Genomic DNA, 19,902 nt, shown 5'->3' with positions numbered 1-19,902 from the left:
AAACTTGTAATTCTATCTACACCTTCAGAAATCCCTCTTTCGTCTTGAAAACCTTACAGATGTGCTATGTTAGAGTAGTATAGTAAGTCTATCAGAATACTTTTTCAAAAAACTTAAGTTTCAAAATTTTCGCTAGCCAAAAGTGAATTCCGAGCGGAGCATGTCGGGGTTTCCTTTTTGGGTACTGACGGCCGACTCCGCGACTACTCGACAAGAACACCCAAATTCATCATCAATGTAGGACCGCACCGACGATGCGATTTGTATTTCTTCACGGCGAATTCAGCTTGACGCGCATCAAGACCTTTCCTGGGATACTGTGAGAAGGAGCTATGAAGCTGATTGAGTTACACACCTGTAAGCATCCATATATCTCCAAAATTTTCGATAAAATGCACGTATTGTCTTGATGGGGCATGCATTAAGAAGCTCTGGTACAATGCGCTTCGCGGTGAGGAATGTTCCATCAGATCGTACTCAGGCTCGTCATATCTACATCTTGTACTGACACGTTACAGTAGAGTGGCTTTTACACACAATTAGCGTATGGTGCAGCCAAGCACTTTTATTGTCGTATGCTCAGGGACAAGCCGGATGCCGCCTCATGCTCTGCGGCATTCCTTCACTTTCTTTTACGCAGTGACCAGACCGGGCTAGTAATGTTTTGTCTAATCGTCGAAATACTTATATCATTACAGCGCATATCACACCCCGAATACAAACTGCACTGCCGGGCATCCTCTACTACTCCACAGGAATACTGGCGTTCAAGACGTTGTCGTAAACGTGCCATGACACATCGGTCAGTCTTGATAACTTTAGATTATGATGACGTGATATCAATCGAGCCAGGACTCAGTGCCATATTCAAATTGATACTAGGTCACAGCTTTCCCGGCCAGAGCGTGAAATGCTAGACAAGCACATGAACACTCGAACTCCAGAGGCAGCATGGGAAGACAGGCTCACACCACCACAGGTGTAGCCCTGCTTATCAGGACTAATTTTACAACAGTAGTTGCAGTTGCATGGTATGTCTTGGATGATCGTCGATGTGTCCCCGCAGTAAAACGCGAAATCGTAGCCGTCGTTGTAACCTACAATGCCACTCGAGCATTGTAGTGTATCTGTGGATAAACTGTAAGTACGCGGTCTGAGGTCTGCACGTAGGCCGCAAGAGTGCTCACCCTTGGGGCGACAGGGTAGGCCCTCGGGTCTAAAGCTTAAGTCTTCAGATGCGATAGCTATTCCAGCCATTGATGCGGCAGAAATGACAATAGTGGTGAGTGAAGTGAATTTCATGGCGGAGTATTGATGGTGTTTTCTAGGCCGAAACGAGGAGCACGGCTTTTGTACACAATTTGTGTATGGTGCAACCAAACACTTGCATTTTCGTATGCTCAGGGAACAAATCGGATGCCACCTCATGCTCCGTGAGTCCGTGGCATTTTTTTCATGAAGTGACACGCAAATAGGCGGCTTCCCGGTAAGGTTTGCAGAGGACATCCTCATCTCTTAGTCGAATCGCTGAGCTGCGTTAGGACGATCGGTGTCAACCACGTGCTCACCCTTGGCACCACTTGTAAAAGGTACCAAAGGTTTTTCAGGGTAGGTTTCGTTGTAGGTGGTAACCTGCTTGAAAGCTTACCTCCACACGGAGGCCTTCTGTTCAAGACCGTCGTGTCCTAGTATTTCATAGAATATCCAGCGAGGAGGAGCCAGGAGATTGTTTTCCCACTCCTCGTGCCTCGCGAGCCATTCGCACTCGAGGCTCTGTAGGTGTCGTTTCTCACATGTTTTATACTTCATTCACAACTTCTAAATCAGTTTACTACTCCTCCTCACACCTCATCAGCAAAGCCTTTCCGTACAAGCCTAGAGCTATTTACACATCAGTAAAACCTTATTCCGACACGAATATTACTGCGACACAACAGAAAAATCCGGGTCCACGCAGGCAAGCAAGGTTAAATTCGGCAATGCCGAACCCTAGTCATAAATTTTGGTCCGTTCAGAACAATCTGCTAGCTCGGCAATCTCTCGTGCACTCTTACCATGTTCGTAGCGCCATGCCACGATGCATTCTCTGAACTGCGGGCTGAGGTGAGGAGCCATGGTGTGACGGGTCACAAATATCTTCTTAAAATGGACGAACAAGCCCGACCAAACACGTTTTTCTGCGCGAACGACTGCATTTTTTCATGCAAAGCACTCGGACTGGCTCGAAAGTTGAAAAGGTCGCTGAAACCAACCCTCCAGCTAAAACCTGTCCGGCGCAAAGTACGGCGCTACGGCGGATATATCCGCAGTCCGGCGGCAAAAAACGGCCAGGTAGCGGACTTTCAAAACACCTAGGTACGAATAAATAGTACGTGTTAATCTTACCACTGCTTATTATTTTTGTATAGACCCCGTATCTCAGCTACCGCCCTCCAATAGTCACTGTCCAGAGCCCCAGTGGGTGTGGGCTACCTCTGCCAGTAAAGTTCAAGCAGGGCGGTATCAAAGGAGAGGGTGGGTTGCTAGTAATAACTCATGGCTAGCTACTAGGGCTTTGGATATGGTGGGCAGTGTGACCAAAGTAACATGGTATTGTCATGTCAATAGTTGATAAATGTAATATCGGGTATTGGTGCTGTAGTTGAATGTCGAGGCCTCCAAGTATGTTTTCAATGCGCCCACCTCTTGATACAGCCCTTATGACATTCAAATAACACCCACCCACAGAATTAATACCGCTATAACCTCCTTGAACGTCAATTCATGTATCTCAGTGAAAATTGTCAAGTGTGATAACTTGACAAGTCTATTTTTTGCACCATCGTGAGTCCAAGTCACACTAGCTGTACTATGACCGGCCATCTGCGAAATACCCCTGCCAATGCCATCATGATCATGATACTATGCCATTCCAGTAGCGAGGATAACATCTTCTCCTGCGTTTCTCCGCAGATTTGAAGATGCGAGTTGTGACTCTTCATCGATGTCAACCATCACAGTTCTTTGCCTTTTTTGCTCTTGTTTTTTCTCGCGATCGCAAACAATATCGTGCGCGGCACAATCTCGCTACTGGACTCTGGGTAGCCATCAACATCAACATATTCACAACCCACCGTCCCTGGACCATGGACCCACTGGTAAAACGTTCAAGCCGTTGGGCATTACTACATCGTGGCTACATACGATCAAAAACCGTGACGTGCCTGTGGCGGCCCATATCAGTACTCAGGGTAGTTTCAAAGCGCGCTGCGCCATCGTAATTCCCGCAAGATCAAGGTTTCTCACTTGCACGCATCGGAAGGGCGTAATCACTTACTCATTCATCGGCAATTTCACCATCTTGTCGACATATGATGGCAGGATGTGTCCTACAAGAGAACATGGCAAGTTCCTGTTTACAGGTATTAGCGGCCTCATCATTAATATCATAGATATACTCCCACTCAAAAGCCACATCCCTCAAGAAAGAGTGGGAAGCCAAGCATGCTCTGAAAAGGGTCCCCGCGATCGATACTGGTATTGGCGAGGCGGTCGTAAAAAAGAACGAGCTTGACGACGCAGTAATCGCGTCGACTTGTCCACTCACCTGAAGACATTACTCCAACGAGTCTAATGATTAATCCTTTTTGTGTCTCCCATCACCTATGTGCAAGCGAACGCACGCACGCTGGTCGAGCCCATCCTCCTCTTTTTTCGCCGGCAAGACATAACTTGGTGCGGATCTCCGAACAGTTTCTATCACGGGGTCGATGTCCAACTAGAGCCTTGAGCGTCAATGAGCCTCGTACCAAGACACCAGTGACCTGCAGTGGATAATCCGGAGATGACTTGTATTTCGCACACCGATAAATCTATGTCGCCCTATTATAATTACCCAGTAACAACAGTGGTTAAGTTAAAAAAGACAAGAGAAAATAGAGTGGTAGATATAAATAATAATATAATCTGCTCAGATGACAACACAGCACAGTCACAACACAAATGATAAGGGATAAGGCGTTCACAAAGGAGCGTGGGCGCAGATAATGGTCAGATGACATTGAGCTCCTCAAGATGGTGGCGCAAAATGCCATCACGGACCCCGGCCAATACAGCCTGCGTCGCTTTGGTATCCTGTGCAAACCAGTGTGAGCCTGAGACAAGGAGAACCATCAAAAAGGCAACGCACAATGGCAGAGGTCTCATGACAGAAGAACGTCCGAGGTCTCGGGGACAGTCGTTTCTATGAAGTCCCAATCAGGATTTATGTCACATCAAAGCTCAAGACATGACCTACATGATAAGCTCGGAACTTCTCCTTAAAGTATTTCGTTACATTTTCCACGTCGTTGGGTGTGCTTCCAAAACTTGGCACGTAGGTTGCCACTTTGATCCCCGCCGCGAGAGTTTTCTGTAGAATGTCCATTTTGTTGAGAAACAGGATGATGTTCGCACGCGCGAGGAGAGGATTCGCGCAAACTTCTTTCCAGAGGTATATTGAGTCCTCTAGTCGGTTGACCTGTCGGTCTTCCTCGAGAACTTGGTTGAATGACAGGGGCGCAAGGAAGATGATAGCTTGAACTACAATCGACGTTAATAACCGTACCTTCAGGTATGTCATCGAAACTTACCGTCATCAAAGTATGGCACCCACTGGGGTCGCATACATCTGCTGCCACCAACATCGTAAATGTACCACTCCGAACCTGTTTACACGGGTCATGAAACTGGGAAAGGTAAGAGTAGGACCACACACCATTAGATTCTTGTAGGAAGCGATGTTCCTCTACACCAAATGTTCGTAATCTAGCACGGACGATATGCTCTATGATAGGGTGAGGGTGAGGAACAGCATATCTCAAGGATGTAACAAACCTTCCGTAGGCTCGTAGTCCACCGTTGCGATTCTTGCCGTGTCGTTCAGAAAAAAACCAGGAGAATCTTCTAGTCGAACCCCACGTCGCCTGAGTACTTCCCGGACGCTCTCATCTTCCCACAAGGAAATGATATCATTCTTGGACGCAGCAAGCACCAAAGTCGGATCATCCTTGCTTCGTCCATCATTCGTCATTGGGCGACGCTGACCAGTGGGAAGGGCCCGTCGTTCTAATGTAACTTTCTCCAAAACGGTTTTCCATCCGCTACCAGCCCGCACGCATATCTCAGGCGTTCTTAAGGGGTCGTAGTGTTCAGGGAGCAATTGTCGCGTGAGATTTGTCTCCATTGACAACAGGGGAAGAAGGCGCATTCGTGTACGCCGGTGGTTATCAGAAAGTGATGATGATGTAGATCCGGTAGGGGACCGAGAACGTGGACCTGATATCTCTAGCTCATCCTCGACGATCGAGAGAAGTTTTTTGACAGAACTAAGGTTTCCCAGTATCAGATGCAAGTATTTTGGGCCCTGGGTAAGACGATGCCACTCACCCAATGAGGTTAAGTTGTATGATGGTCTTCCATATGAGTGCTTCGCCATGGAAGTAAGTCGGACAAAACGCGAGCTGGAAATCTGTGGCAATACGTTATTAAATTCAAGCCCACGACTGAGGTGCAAAACTGCACTCACTTCGTAACATTGTTGATTTCCCGGACTCGGCTTGTCCTGATGAGAGTGATGTCGGTGTCAGTGCTGCTATCTGAGGACGACTATCAAAACACGGATACCTAGTAGTAAGACCTTGATAGCTTTCTTCTTCTTATCGAGCAACTTTTTTGACTCCAGGATACCTTCGTCTATTTCCCGAGAGACACGCTGAGCTTCCTGCTGGCGGGCGATACGCTCTCGTTTCTCTTCGGCGGTCTCGTTGGGAGGTGGTTTGAATATGTTTGACCAGGCATCGTCTTGTACGGGCTTCAAGTTAACTGGAGAGAACCTGTCGAGAGAAGACCGAGAATGCGATTTCGTTTGAGCCATGGAAGAAGAGAATGAAGAAAGAGCAAAGCAGTGCTGTTGAGCAGTACCGGGCGCTGACAAGCGCTAGCCCATTAAATCCAAAAGATCAATTGGGCCTGCCAAGATCTAATCCAGATATTTCCTTTTAAGAATCCGGAGTCTTCACCAAATGAGGAAGTAATAATGCGCCGACTACCTAATTTGTACCCCGATGAATAATCAAAAATTAGACCTACATCATAGTGTACTCGTACAAATCCGACCGGACTAGCAGCCAATCACAATGTTCTGAAACATATGCTCTTGCTCTGCGGCTGCCGGACGTGACAGTCTAACTCTAGTGCCCTTGATACAAAGTTGCATGGCATGACAATGAAAACATATTGGCACTATTGTTCTACCGGTTAGTCATACGTTGAAGGGTACTACGTTGAGCCGCACTAACGCTGACAGGTTAGTGATCTGACAACGCGTATTAGTTTGCTCGACACGTTCCACACAAGGGCAGTTCGTTATATGAGAACGTCCTTCACTCCTTATTCGATGGTCCGAGCACAGACTTGGGCATCATCATCCCGATCTATGGTTCAAAGAACGATTGGCCACTTGGAGTTGAGGCTAAACATAGCGTCACGTACCACATAGTTTGGCATGTCCACCTAATAATAGTTAGCGTTTCAACCCGAAGACCTGCAGAGCGCCCACATACCACTTCATGCATTCTCAGATCTCCCGCGACGCTACACAATATATACGCTTCCACCCTATCCAAGCCATATTCTGCGACCAGAAAAGTAATCATGTTCCTCACGGCTGATCTCATTGCCTCCCTGACATCTAATCGGAAAAACAAAAAGCCGCATCAATTATTCATTTCATCTTATCATCAAAGTACGTTTTCATACCCGAGTCAATGCCGGTGGTACAATAATACTCCCCGGGTGTATCAGCAGCAGTAACCGTGCTGAAATGTGGTGTCTTGGTGTATGGCTTGTCTTTCCTTACTGAGAGCCGCACCGTGACTTTCATGGGTGTCTCGATTGCCGATCCTAACGCCATGTTGTTGATCGAGGTCATCTCAAACTCAAGACCGATCTGACATACCACATACTTCTGTTGACGTAACACAATTTGATCAGTTTTATACAGGGCCGCCGGCTTCGGCACGCACCTCCGTCCCCCTGTGCAGCATGACCATCCTGAAACGTGACACGATAACAATTTTGTAAGCAAATCGACGCGTCAAGTTTGAACCAGTACTCTCACCCCAATGCTAAACAGTGCTCCCTCCACCTCAACTGGAAGAAACAGCGTAGAACCCACCGTAATATGCTTCGTATCAATATTTCCTCCAGTATGATATGGCGGAATAGTAGAAAAAGCACCCTTCTTCTTCTGCGCGACCCCCATCTCACCGGCAAACGGCCTCAGGGGTACTTTAATACCCTTCTTCTCATCAAACCACGCAAACCCCCCTGCATGCTCCAGTTTCCAGATCTTGAGCCCTGGTTCTGGGAACTCATCAGCAAGAAGTCCGAAGCCCGGGAACAGCCCTGTCCATCCCCATTCGGGATTCTCGATGCGAAGAACGTCAACTTGGAGCGTATCACCAGGCTGTGCACCATTCACAAACACGGGCCCGTTTACTGGATTAAATCCTGTCATGTTGATCGTTTTTAGAGTCTCGACTGTCGAATCTGCAGTTAACTGCCCATTCGATGCGTCAGGGCAATCGAAGGTGATTTCATCGCCTGATTTAACATGCAATGCAGGGGGAATGCTATGCGGGATCTGGATCAGCGTTCAAGTTTATGCGCAGATAGTGTCTTGTAGTACCTGTTGTCCCAAGCCAAGTTAGCACACTCGCGTCTCAAGGAATGAATCGACATGGTTGTTGTTATAGCGCAGATAAGATCAATGAGAGGTTGAGAATTCCAAGCTTGACGCAACGTCCATAAAATCAAAGCATTCACACGTACTAAATATACGATCCTTCGCACGTACTATATATACAACTCTTCTCAAAGATACATGTGTAGATCCGCATGCAACAGTCAAATTCATGATAGTGGTGGAGATGAGGTATCCGAAGTCGACCTTGAGAGCACAGACTCCCAAACCAAAGGTGGGTTATGCGCCAGGTCCGAACGCAGTCCAATCGATTGTGCGTGGTAATGGATCATACCTTGCAAAGCAGGTCAGGTCTGATACATGACGCATCGTCGGTCGTCCATGTGGACAGTTCCACGGCTGATCCATAGTGCTCATGTGCTGCACGATCTACGATATGGTCAGGGTCAAAGCGAATCTGCGAGATTGTGTTGCACACCATACCGAAGTCATCCCGTTCGTGCTCAATGCCTTTCCTATCATGACGCTTTTGCGACACGCTCGCATGGCAAACATGGCTCGCGCCTTGGAACACCTTACCATTGTTCCTACGGGACGGTCATGCATGAGATGGATAAGCTCCTCGAGATCTGTACATGGTCGTTAGCATAGACCCTTTATTAATCCACAACATCATGTCACACCTTTCATATCGAAAACCGTGTCCTTGCTCACTGGCTGTGCTATAAGATGCAGCCTGCCCTCATCGTCGTCATCACCACCCTGACGGGCAACTTCAAATCCATTCCGCTTCAGAACATCGATGTTTTCTGCTGCTAGAATCTCATCTGCAGCCGTCAACTCCAGAGGTTCGGGTCTTCACCGTGCCTTAGTCAGTTGTTCCATTGCGTCAGTGCACAACACCCACCTAAAAAGCCTCTGGGATTCTATAACAGTCGTCTGTTGGAGCGTCTCAAAGTTATACTTCTCATCTGCTGCATGTTGATCAATCACAAACAAATCGTCTAGCCCTTCCTTATGTTTCTGCCACCGAATGACTATGAAGCCCAAGTTAAACTGACCGACCACCTGCATCTTATTGAAGTCCGTCTTCGATATGATCCGGGAAAGAGCAGCAGAAGCCTTGGCATCATCCTCCGCGTTTTCCACGTTGGCCGCGTCCAACGCATTGCGGACTCGGAAAGCTGTACTGGAGAGCTCTGAAGGAGTGGGGTTAGCCCGCTCAAGATGCAACCATGTATGGCGGATCTGATTGAGATCACAGCGTAAGGTCACCGGCGGGAGATGATCCTTTTGAGAATGAGTAGTTGGTGCATTCACCTCGGTGTCCACTAAAGTCATACTGACGTCATCTTCTGTGATGTCAATGATGTCAGATATATCCTGATCTGTTGTATGAGAGTCCGGTTCCAGGGCTGGGGGTTCCTCGTGGAGGCGGCGAGCGGGTCCCGGATCCTCAATAACCATCGCATCGTCAGGCAAAACAGCAGTCTTCTTGGACGTTATACTCGAACGGCTCGAGATCGGTCTCGGTCGAATCTTCGAAGTAATGTTCACCACTTCTTCATCTTCCATCAACTGATCTTGCTCTTCAGCACTGTCAATCTCCTCGGATGAACTCCGTCGGGCCTTCATGTCTACTGTGTGAGGACGGTCTTCAGTCTGATCCCCCGAAGTCTTGGCTACTTTGCTTCCAGCCCTCGCATACTGACTCAACGTATACCTAAAACTCGTCCTCCCATCCCGCTCGGCCAAACGCAGCCTCTTTCTCGGACCATCATCTTGAAGATCGCCACCCTCAGACTGTCTACGGTTCCACGAAGCGCCCTTGGTGCTTATAACCGTTTGTGCCGGTGGTGTTTGGCTAGCAGACCGTTTTCTCGTTTCAACGAGCCCCTGTGACGCACGTATACGATCAATGGCACTAACAACTCGCTCGCGGACAGACTCGTCTTCTTGATCGGATCCGTGATGATCGGTCAAACCAGTAGCTTGTCCGTTGTCTCCGCCCTCCTGAACATCGGGTTCAGGAAAAAACAATGGCTGTGCTGCGCCGATCTTTTCGGGTTGTGCAGAGGGTGACTTCAATGCTGTCCGGTCTGTTTCACTGGGCGATGGCCGCTCCGGCTCGGGTTCAAGAAGTAAGTGGGGGTTGCCCATTGTGACAGGCTCATCTTCACGGTCCCTTTCGGCTGATTGGTCTTGTTCTGATTGTGGGTTGATGTCGGCTATAGGGGCAGAACGACTAGTGGTTCTCGTATGTTTTGTTTGGGTGAGCGAAGCTTTTGGCGTAGATGATGGGTGCAGTGTCGATTGCTGTAATGATTGAATACCAATGTCAAACGTCGAGCGAGACGAAGCAAAAGTCTCTTCCAAAGCTGCCTTTGACAATAATGAGAAAACGAATACAGAGATGAACGTCGAGTATACCTTCAAAGCTTGAATGAGATTCTGCTCGCTGTGGAGAAAGATAGTTCGTTTATCGGGACTGACGTTAACATCGCAGGCATCTGCTTTCCAGTTAAGATGAGCTGTACCCCGGAGTGGAAAACTCACGAGTGGGTAAAATGAAGTCTGCTATGATAAAGGGGGACTGGCCAGCGTTAAATGATCGGTATACTTCATTGAATGCCTTTTGGATCTGGGAATGTTCTCAATCAGATGTGGATGCCAGTGGCAACAGATTCACTACCTTTCCAGGGTTACAGGGGCGTCCATTGACGAAAAAAAATTGCCGATCACTTCCTGTGCGGCCTACACCTACAGCAAACTTGGAGATAAGTCCACGGACTTTCACTGTGGTGACGCTGGCGCTGACAAAAGCTGTATTCAGTGCTGCTAGTCGCTAAAAAGAGATAAAAGGAACCACTTCTCCTGGTCAAGACGCCGTAGGACCGTTTTCTCCGTTAAGACATCAAACGAGAGATCAAGATCGACAACGTTATCAAGCCCCTTTGACCCCCACAATGCTGTAACTGACGCTTTGATGGAGGGTGACCCGTCAGTTTTGAGCTGTATGGTTTTGCGGCTAGTTGAGCGTTGAGCATCGCTGCGGGTACAGGAAAGCAGATAACGGACCCTCCCTCAGGATGATTGCTCACAGCCAGTCGCACACCTCTATTCTCGTTTGCGCACGGAACCAGCGCGTATGCATACAGCAAGTTCAGCGCCTTACCAAATTCCCTCTTAGCGTTTCTTTCGAGCTCCTTACGTCGCACTGGCAGGGGCTTGAAGAGAGAGGACACAACAACTGTAGTTCCCCGCTACACATCCCACCATTATGCTAGGAGAGATGTCAAGAAATGTTACATACCTGTCTTGCGACCTTGGAACTGGAGTTTCTAAGTCTCCCATTCCGATCCATTTCAAGTATGGTACCCATCGGGGCCTCGCTAGCGGTAGCAGTCGTAAGGGTGACACTATCACTCAGAGCGCACAGCGAGGACAAGGCTTCGCCGCGAAAACCAAAAGTCAAGACAGTTGAGAGGTCCTCAAAGGCAGCGAGTTTGGATGTGTGGTGTTTCAAGGCTGAGCGGCAATGAAGTGACGACATAGACACCAAAAGAACGAGGCTCACCGACACTTTCATAATCCTTTTTGGCTATGCCGCAACCATTGTCGATAACTTCTATAGATTTGAGCCCATAGTTAAGAAACCGGACCTCTTCTAGATGTCAAGGGCGTACACAGCGTCGATTGAGGACGTGACTCACCAATATTTGTAGCGCGTGCATCAAGACTGTTTTCGACGAGTTCTTTCACTGCCGTCTGTAGGTCGATGACTACTTGACCAGAGGTGATCCTATGCACAGAGTGACTGTCGATTGCTCTGATGGAACCTGGACTTGCTGCGGAATCAAGGGAACTCCCTTCCATGCTACTACAGCAGTATGCTGGTTGGCATAGAACTTTGCGGAATGACAAAAAGTGGATAAAATAAGAAAAAATCGAGATCCTATGATCCTGCCAACTGTGACTAGCTCAAGTTGAAGTTACCCGATTTGGTCCTTACAATTGGGCGTATATAGATTCGGTCACTCGGATGACCTCCCTTTGTCTCTTCCTAAAGAGCTGCTTGAGCGATTTAAAGGCAACCAGTTTACATCCAACGTTCATTGACGACTAAATCAGCTTGGACGATCTCAACTTGGCCTGGCTCAACGTTCAACTCCGACGGCCATCTTATTAGACCTGTGCCCGAGGCACCCCTAGCATTGGCTTTCGGCACCCATCGTGTGGGACTCACACGAGGTAAAGGCGTGTATGTAAGTAACTTGTCACTTTTGCACAGTCTTAATTCTCCGCCGAACTTAACCGAGACTGAATTTTTAGCAGTGTGGCTAGTACCCTACACAGTGTTATAAAGGTATGTAAGCGTCCGTTTCAAATTCTGAATCAAGCGGACTATGACCGACAGTTGACAAAAGCGTTCAAAGCGGATCCACCCATACCTTTTCAAGCTTTGGTGACAAACACGAGGCTCCATTCACTCCGTAGAGCACATACTCATGTCATCCCCGTCGTCACACAATGAGGTTCAGCTCTCCAGAGAGTTCCTCCTTAACCTCCTCGATGCACTCTCCATACTCGTCTTTCAAGAGTTCGGTTGCCAAATCCGCCTATTCATTCATGGTGGCGCAGTGATGATTCTACATCCAAACCTCTCTGAATCCAGTTCTCGACGAACTACCAGAGATATCGACTATATCCGCCGTGCATTCGGGCATGAGTGGCGAAAGCGAGGGGTCAATGACGCTGAAGAGCGCTTACAGCGCTGCATTAACGCCGTTGCCGCTAAGTTTCAGATTGGGTATGTGGATCCTCCTACCTTCATTTCGCACAAGGCATTTATCGATGCATGTACGCCTCATAGCACCGACTGGATGAATGCAGATCCCGACGTTGCCCTCCCATTCGCCCACAAGTGAGTCGCTCGGCAATTGTACTCCGCACATCTCACCTTCTTCCTTCAGCTCACAAGGACTGTTATACGACCCCATCTACCACGACTCCAAGCAGCCGAACAACATTGCTATGAACACTGTCTACCAAAAACAGGGCCTTGTTATCATTAGCGTCACTATGTTTTGGGGTGTTGCTCTCAAGCTCGTACGCTACAAGAAAGAAGACCCTACTGACATCGTAGCCATGTTGCGCCACGGCACGAAACTCAATGGTGTCCAGTGGACGCCCCACATCATGGAGACATGGATTAAGACACTGTGCTGGCCCATGGGCTACAATACCTATAAACCCCAACAAGCGCAGGAACTACGAAACCGTATCCGCGATGCAGTGCACCAGCTGCAAATATCACCTGACAATTCGCCAGAGGAGTCATCCCACATGGCGCTCGTCACATCAGCCGCGCAACCGCATCATCCTGTGTCATTCACCACGCGCTCTCCTACTGCGCTCTCCTCGTTGTATACGATGTCGAGCAGCTTAGCCCCACACTCGTTCTCACAGCCGCCATCGGCGTCCTCGTTACGTTCTCTTTACACATCGTCCCACAGCGTATCGCCTCCCGCATTCATGGGGGAGCGCACGCGCCGGTCATCGATGAATTCCGCACGACACCAAACCTTTTCACCGCCCGTACCATTGGCATTCACCTCATCACAATCATCGCATACTATCTCTCATCCGACCTCACATTCTCACCTGTCCTCGCATTCTCACTCGCCCCCGCATTTTCACCTGTCCTCGCAGTTTCAACCGCCCCCACATTCTCACCTGTCCTCGCACTCTCACTCACCCCCACATTCTCACCTGTCCTCACATCCTCACCCGCCCTCGCACTCGCAAAGCCCATTCCGTATGCCGGAACCCTGGGTAACGCCTTTGCCATTGCTTTTTCAGCCCATGCCATCTGGCACCGCCTTCTGATTCGACTAGCATAAGTACCTAGACTGCAACAGAACTCGGATTTGTATCCGGTGTACCAAGTACCGCACAAGTCATATAACCGCATCCTATTAGTTCTATACGCCATCCTTTAAGTTTTAAACGTTTTCCTGTCCAAAATTTCGTTCTTCGATATTGCTATCTATACACGTCTATATGTTTGAAGTTAACTGATATGTACGATATCGTATTCCACTCTGTAGGATGTAGCTCAGGGTAGCTTAGAGAGTTGCAAAACCAGTCGTTGACGACGTACGCTTAGCTAGATCAGCACCTGCAACGATGGACATCACGGAGAGCGCGTTCATACGTTACATGTAGGAGCACTTTGTTTATGTAAAAACAGTACACCCGTATCTTTTCACGACAAGCCATATATATCTTGCCTCCGCGTGAGAGATGTACTCCCAGGCTCGCAAATTTACTTTGACCCACCACCAACGATTCCATCCGAGTGAGTCAATTTACACGACGTTCCTATGCACATGGCTAATGGATCAAAGATGCTTCCTGCAACCGGACCAGAAATCACTGGAATGAGCATCTTCCAATTGTCATGCACAGGTACGTTATTGCACCAGATCAGTAGTTACAATAATATGAGCGATAGAGATGTATATTTATTCCGGGAATGTGCATATGGCCCAAGCTCAAGCAACTGTAAAGTAATGATACATAAGGAAGATTTTACAAGTCTTAAGAAGTACAACCAAGTTCCAAACTTCACTCTACCATCGGTACATCACTCTTCATACCTATCCGTGATGCTTCTGACATCTGCTAGAGATGTGCTGTACTGTTCTTCAAGGAATGTCAGCATCTTCTTCCGTGTATCGTTGCTCATTTTATTGCTTTGCCGAATGCCTGACGTGGATGTCAGTCGGTGCTTATTTAGACTGAAAGCAGTAAGCAACGTACAGATAAGAGTACGCTCGATGTGAGCATATAATCGGGGGATTGTTTCTTCAAGCGCCCTGTCCCCCTGATTCTTTGCGGAGCGGATAGCCAACATAACTTTATCAACGAGCTCAGAATAGAGCTTTTCAGCATTATGCGGACTGAACTGCTCCTCATTCATATCCTGATATAAGACAACGTCTTCGGCATTCATCACGAGAAGTCAGGATGATCGTGCCCACCTTCATTCGTTGGAACATTCCCTTGCCATGCTCACTTCCAACGTTAACATAATGGGCTTCGAGTTCGTCACGAATAAATCCCTTGAATGATCCACCGAATTCTCTATAGCGAAATAACTGATGTGTAAAGTTGGTGAACGGCGACAAAAGGCCTTACCTTTGCATCTTGGAAATGGCAAACAAATAACGATTTTTTGCAGTATTCAATACATCCTCAGGCTGAATGGCATCACATGCTTTTTGAACGCGTGTTGCAACTTTGTTTTTTACGAGTTGTTTTGTTTCGTCCTCTGTGCGGCAATTAAGGTTAACATTGTCCATTGGCAGTCAGTCCACCAGTACGTACTAATAGAGCCTATCACCACACGATAGTGAAGCAAAATCGCCTCAATCGGAGTGAATACACGATAAGACATGCCACATAATGATCCTTACATTGATGAGCAGCTCTAGTTCTGATTTCCAGGAATCATTGAACAATTCGTGCCATACACTTCTCTGGTGATTCAGATAAACATATCTGCCGTTGTAAAATGACGAACCTTGATACAGTCCCCTCCAACATGTCACATACGAGTTGCTCATTTAGATCGATCGATTGCCATTCGCCCTCTCTGCGCATGAGTGCACGGTAGGTCTGATATCGGCAATCTTCTCCAAGCGACTCGATGATGTTAAGACTGCACTCAGCGGCCTATAAAGTCAATGTTTCGTCAGTGTTGGCCACTGCATCCAAGGATTGTGAGGCAGACATTCTTAGCTTCATCTCGAAGAACGCTCTCCAGATCGTTAATGCTGTCGTCAATTATACCTCCTGAATCCTTGCATGTCTCCTCGACAATCTTTCGCACTCGTCAAGTCCATGTTACCACCAAATGACATCATCTTACTCACATGTTTGAACTTTTTTAACGCTCTTGCTGTTTTTTCATGGGCTGTTGACATCGAATCTTTCCTGATAGAAAGAAGCTTGAAGAAACTATTGACTTCGGCACATAGCAAATCACATTGATGCATATAGGCCTTGATGTCGGCAAGTGCTCTTTTGCGGCCGAAGTCGTGGATGTGTCGACACACTTGTGGTATACCAGTCTATAGAAAAATCAGTCGAAATATTCGCCCGGCCAAAGAAATACATGATACATCTTCTGGGTCAGTAAAAACCACAGGATCTCTGATGTGTTTATCTTCTCGCGAAAGTTGTTTGAAATCTGCGCTCCCAACACAAAAGACGGGTAACGGAGGGGGTCCTTCAGCAAAAATATCCTAACACAAAGAAAGATTTTGACTACAGTGCGCTCACGAAAATTAAGCGAAGTACCTGTTTGCTGATATTGCGGTATACTTGACGATAGATATGGAGAAAGACCTCTTGTACGCGAGCAGCTCGTTGGTGCTGACATGATGCGAATAAGCAGATATAAGTGCAATAAACGAGTATACACACTGCAATGTATGTGTTTTTGGCAGCCTTCTGTGTTTGCAATTGATCGGTAATCTCAGCCCTCTGTGATATTGTAATTTCGGTCAACCAGTTGATGATTTTGACATGAATCGACACAAACCTTCTGTTGATTAGTCACCAATTTTTGGAATGCAGTTATATCATAACGGTCAGTTGCAGTCTTACTGGTATCCTCGAGCTCTTTTAGGCTGTTGCTGAGTCTGTTAATGGTCTACTGCGTATTTGAATGGCATGTTGGCATCAACTTGGAATTGGCTCACGCACCTGAGACATTTCCTGGATTACACGGCGTTGCTGTGCATCGAGATGATGTAATTGGTCCTCGTGAATTAGCACCTGGTAATTGACAAATATGTGGTAGATATATCAAAAAAACAGGAGTGGTGACGTACATCTGCCCCAGTGAGGACTACCAAAAGTGATTCCATGCTTCCGTCTACCCTAATCATTGTTCGCAAGCTATGATTATTGGCTGATGCGTGGGCGCCAAATTTCATAAAGTTCTTCAGGACTCACAACTTCGCAAGATAATCACACATGGCCTAACAATAAAATTGGGCCATCAAGTCAGACCAGTATTTTCATCAAGTTTACCTGTTCATCAACTGCCCGCTTGATGTCTGCGACTGAGACACATGATTAGCGCGAGACAAGGGCCCTCCCGAAACAGCAAACCTAATACAACAACCTCAGCAGTTTTGAGGTATTCCTCGGTCCGATTGGTTCTGCCACGAGCATTTTGTCAGTGTGACAAAATTCTGAGAGCCGCTTATCTAACCTCGTTTTATTTGCATCCCCATAGCCAGGGACGTCTACGAGCGCAACCGCACGGGATGCAAGTACCTCGAATGCTCCGTAGATACGAACGCTATGACAAAAGTAAGTAAGCCGAGTAGGTCAAATTATTGCAGAGATTTCTACCTGTCTACTAGATGCCAGACAGATGACTCCGGCTAGAGAACCTCGAATAGTCAGCACAGTCATCTGCGATTTAAAATTTGTGACGCACTGGCTCCCCCGCTACAGTGTTTGAGTACGAAGTCAGATACGGCCGAAGCTGTACATGGTTCAGACACATAATAAACTGTTATTTCCACTTGCAACTTTCCTGTAATTCCAGTTTGTCGAAGCCGACGCCACTTATCGAAATTTCGGTTCCGAGCTTGGACGCTACAGCATCGTGCTCAAGAAGTAAATATATATCTTGTTCAGGCGGGGGGAACGATAGGGCACGAAGGCTGCGGCAAGAATTGAGTTGTGAAGATCGATTTTCTTATCGAAGTCAGTATTTACTGGGGATACACCTGTTGGTAGTATCGGCAGCAACATCAGCACCCAGGTGATAGCACCGAAAACATGACTGGGACTTTCCTCTTTCAACATTCCCCATGCATTCATCGCAGGCTCGCTATCCTCGTGAATACCACGCCCGGTATTCGAAGAGCCTCTGTCACGGTATGATTTTCTGCGCGCAAAGATAAGCTGATGGTAAAAATCTCCAGAGAAAATCACACGCACATATCGTCCAGCATGTTCGCTAGAGTCTGTGGAATACCGCACGGTTCACATGTATGTCTGGTACAACAGAACGTCGTGAATACTTACCTTTTCCCAGTCATCATAATCAATGAATTTGATGCTTGCCCTCCACTCTGAACGAGGCAAATTTTCGTAGATTACTTCCGTCTGAACAGATGTGCATGCTCTGCACGGTAAAAGTGTCAGAAGCGAGATGGGGACGAAGATGGATTTGTTTCTGACCCCTGTCAGTTCAAATTAGTTCCACGCTCGACGCGGTTGATTATAACAACCATGCACTCACGTCAGCTCCCGTCGATAATACGGGCGCACCTAATATCGCATTAATGGCAGTGCTCTTGCCGACTCCAGTCCTTCCAATGAATGCAAACTTCCTTGGCTGAAGTTTACTATTACCGAGTTTCTGTGTCTCTACCTTCCATCGCCCCAGGTCCTTGTCATAATCCTCCCGTCCATTGGAACCAACTCTCTCAAGTTCCTGCTCCAATTTCTGATTTGCAGCACATATTATTTCGTAACATCTGAGGACATCATCTGGCAGTAGGTGGGTAGTCTCGGTTGGGTGATCTTTAAGTTGTTCCAGGTCTGACATCAGGTGTTGAGAGTGGGAACCAGGTGCTTCTCATCCGCATTATTGCCCAAGACCTCGTGTCATGCACATGGTTTTCCACGACACACCATGTTATTGCATGATGACGATTTGGCAAAGACACAAAACAAAGGCCAAATTCTCCTCATCGACGATACTGTACACTCCGAAACCCCGAATTAAGTGCCAAGCCAACCCGCGGTGGCCCACCACCATTCACTGTGGACTGTTGGTGGCACTCGTTAAGCTTATCCTACCAGGTAGAGGAGTCTGGACGTGAGCCGTCGATTGTCATCCTCAATCTCCGAGAAGGCCAGCCGGATCAGCCAGAGATGGACACCCATTTTACGATTAACTTCAACACCATGCGTTTTCATGATAAATTTCAGGACCATCGTTTCCCGGTACCCCAGGAGATCCTGTCTGTCCTAGGACAACTTAGAGAATATGTGAGGAACATTGTCCGAAGCAGATGGGAAGCGAAAGAAGCGCAAAAACGTGAGACAGCCCGTCGCCTTGAGAAAGAGCGAGAAGAACAACGAAATCGAGTCCAGGCGAGTAAAGTACATTTTGCAAGTGTGTTGCAAAATTCATTCCTTCTTGAACACAGGCCTTTTGTCGCTGTCTTGTTGAGAAAGGTTTGATCAGTGAAGATGATGCGAGTCACTTCTCCGGTGACAGTCTGCATTGTCCCGTCTGTTCAGCGAGGCAGACATCGTGCAATATGTGCAGAGTCATCTCATGCTCCAATTGTAACTGTGAAGTCTCCTCTGCCATCCCCGTCATACAGTGTTCCGATCATCCTAACGCGAAGTTCTGTACTTCATGTTTGGAACGTCCAGGCTCTCTGCCTCGTCTGGGCAAGTGTCCCACATGCGCACGCTGGTTCTGTTCAAAAGAGCTTCAATGGTGCATCGGGCGCCCAGTTTCTAATGACGGCACCGGACTTTCCTCACCGAATATTGATTTAACCCGATTACACTCAGCGCGTCCCCTGTCTTGCCAGTCTATTGCCTGTATAAATGATAGTCGAGAGAGTGGAAAGAATGGGCGTCGCTGCTGCAATACTCATTGTTGGTCTCGGCTGGGCACCACAACGTGTCCTGATTGCATCACACAGGATAGCTTCGCCTGTCCCTGCGGTCGATACTGGACTTGCGGTGGCTGCAAGTCACAGGCTTCTTCTGCTAGTGGGATTCTCACATGCCCCGGGTGCCACCGGCATTTCTGTTCATCGTGCTCATACATTGCGGCCTGCGAGCTGTGCGGAAATGTGGAGCCCTGTCGCGACTGCATCAAGGATGGAAAGAGCGTAGAAATGGAGCACACCGTGTATATGTGCCAGAGCTGCAGAAGTCTCCTGTGCGAGAAATGCACTGATATTGAGGAGAAATTTTGCTGGAGATGTGACCGAAGCGTTTGCAAGCTCTGCGCACACGAAGATGACAGTGATTATCCTGATATTGTCTGCAACGAGTGCGGAAGTATGAGTGATGAGTATGACGATGACGATATGGCTTATGGTGACCTTTAATGTGCC

At 47.7% G+C, this 19,902-nt stretch overlaps 7 protein-coding genes across 7 annotated transcripts; 2 read left to right on the top strand and 5 right to left on the bottom strand.

The window, feature by feature from the left end:
- Positions 1 to 780: 780 nt before the first annotated feature.
- EDB93DRAFT_1153374 (uncharacterized protein) lies at positions 781 to 1,558 on the bottom strand. The gene is made up of 3 exons (XM_041449787.1): positions 1,542 to 1,558; positions 860 to 1,491; positions 781 to 802 (listed from the first exon to the last, which is right to left on the bottom strand). The coding sequence occupies exon 2, from the start codon at positions 1,426 to 1,428 to the stop codon at positions 868 to 870; it is 561 nt and encodes a 186-aa protein (XP_041306462.1). The 5' UTR covers positions 1,429 to 1,491; positions 1,542 to 1,558; the 3' UTR covers positions 781 to 802; positions 860 to 867.
- Positions 1,559 to 3,791: 2,233 nt separating this feature from the next.
- Positions 3,792 to 6,119, bottom strand: EDB93DRAFT_538850 (G-protein alpha subunit). The gene is made up of 9 exons (XM_041456653.1): positions 5,644 to 6,119; positions 5,546 to 5,581; positions 5,407 to 5,488; positions 4,855 to 5,345; positions 4,736 to 4,804; positions 4,611 to 4,685; positions 4,277 to 4,560; positions 4,169 to 4,222; positions 3,792 to 4,113 (listed from the first exon to the last, which is right to left on the bottom strand). Exons 1-9 carry the CDS (start codon positions 5,891 to 5,893, stop codon positions 4,030 to 4,032), a joined length of 1,425 nt encoding a protein of 474 aa, XP_041306461.1. The 5' UTR covers positions 5,894 to 6,119; the 3' UTR covers positions 3,792 to 4,029.
- A 13-nt stretch (positions 6,120 to 6,132) lies between these two features.
- Positions 6,133 to 7,761, bottom strand: EDB93DRAFT_1289602 (uncharacterized protein; the record flags this gene model as incomplete). Its single annotated transcript, XM_041454542.1, has 7 exons — positions 6,133 to 6,452; positions 6,511 to 6,531; positions 6,582 to 6,709; positions 6,778 to 6,921; positions 7,044 to 7,071; positions 7,139 to 7,652; positions 7,709 to 7,761. 7 exons carry the CDS (start codon positions 7,759 to 7,761, stop codon positions 6,402 to 6,404), a joined length of 939 nt encoding a protein of 312 aa, XP_041306460.1. The 3' UTR covers positions 6,133 to 6,401.
- A 120-nt stretch (positions 7,762 to 7,881) lies between these two features.
- EDB93DRAFT_538927 (uncharacterized protein) lies at positions 7,882 to 11,704 on the bottom strand. Its single transcript, XM_041456654.1, has 12 exons — positions 11,437 to 11,704; positions 11,301 to 11,387; positions 11,037 to 11,251; positions 10,802 to 10,986; positions 10,593 to 10,751; positions 10,416 to 10,536; positions 10,280 to 10,364; positions 10,154 to 10,233; positions 8,631 to 10,105; positions 8,407 to 8,579; positions 8,207 to 8,352; positions 7,882 to 8,152 (listed from the first exon to the last, which is right to left on the bottom strand). The coding sequence occupies exons 1-12, from the start codon at positions 11,597 to 11,599 to the stop codon at positions 8,003 to 8,005; spliced, it is 3,039 nt and encodes a 1,012-aa protein (XP_041306459.1). The 5' UTR covers positions 11,600 to 11,704; the 3' UTR covers positions 7,882 to 8,002.
- Positions 11,705 to 11,760: 56 nt separating this feature from the next.
- EDB93DRAFT_1153328 (uncharacterized protein) lies at positions 11,761 to 13,952 on the top strand. The gene is made up of 5 exons (XM_041449786.1): positions 11,761 to 11,988; positions 12,059 to 12,089; positions 12,160 to 12,533; positions 12,597 to 12,647; positions 12,697 to 13,952. Exons 3-5 carry the CDS (start codon positions 12,232 to 12,234, stop codon positions 13,610 to 13,612), a joined length of 1,269 nt encoding a protein of 422 aa, XP_041306458.1. The 5' UTR covers positions 11,761 to 11,988; positions 12,059 to 12,089; positions 12,160 to 12,231; the 3' UTR covers positions 13,613 to 13,952.
- Positions 13,953 to 14,049: 97 nt separating this feature from the next.
- On the bottom strand, positions 14,050 to 18,365 carry EDB93DRAFT_1329269 (uncharacterized protein; the record flags this gene model as incomplete). The annotated part of the gene is made up of 28 exons (XM_041455136.1): positions 14,050 to 14,084; positions 14,134 to 14,494; positions 14,549 to 14,711; positions 14,770 to 14,872; positions 14,927 to 15,059; positions 15,116 to 15,155; positions 15,205 to 15,262; positions 15,312 to 15,463; positions 15,522 to 15,611; positions 15,664 to 15,861; positions 15,913 to 16,035; positions 16,091 to 16,165; positions 16,217 to 16,276; positions 16,335 to 16,445; positions 16,499 to 16,570; positions 16,627 to 16,693; positions 16,751 to 16,776; positions 16,829 to 16,860; positions 16,910 to 16,959; positions 17,013 to 17,102; positions 17,156 to 17,187; positions 17,244 to 17,291; positions 17,343 to 17,472; positions 17,528 to 17,538; positions 17,606 to 17,699; positions 17,753 to 17,778; positions 17,840 to 17,997; positions 18,053 to 18,365. 27 exons carry the CDS (start codon positions 18,363 to 18,365, stop codon positions 14,373 to 14,375), a joined length of 2,577 nt encoding a protein of 858 aa, XP_041306457.1. The 3' UTR covers positions 14,050 to 14,084; positions 14,134 to 14,372.
- Positions 18,366 to 18,571: 206 nt separating this feature from the next.
- EDB93DRAFT_1087715 (uncharacterized protein) lies at positions 18,572 to 19,896 on the top strand (the record flags this gene model as incomplete). Its single annotated transcript, XM_041446069.1, has 2 exons — positions 18,572 to 18,938; positions 19,001 to 19,896. Coding segments are annotated over 2 exons (1,263 nt in total), but the record flags the coding sequence as incomplete, so codon positions are not given.
- Between the last annotated feature and the right edge of the window lie 6 nt (positions 19,897 to 19,902).

This window comes from Suillus bovinus (assembly GCF_016758785.1).
Source record: "Suillus bovinus strain UH-Sbo-P2 chromosome Unknown EDB93scaffold_38, whole genome shotgun sequence".
Lineage (NCBI taxonomy): Eukaryota > Fungi > Basidiomycota > Agaricomycetes > Boletales > Suillaceae > Suillus > Suillus bovinus.
This window is presented reverse-complemented; position numbering and strand designations above follow the sequence as displayed.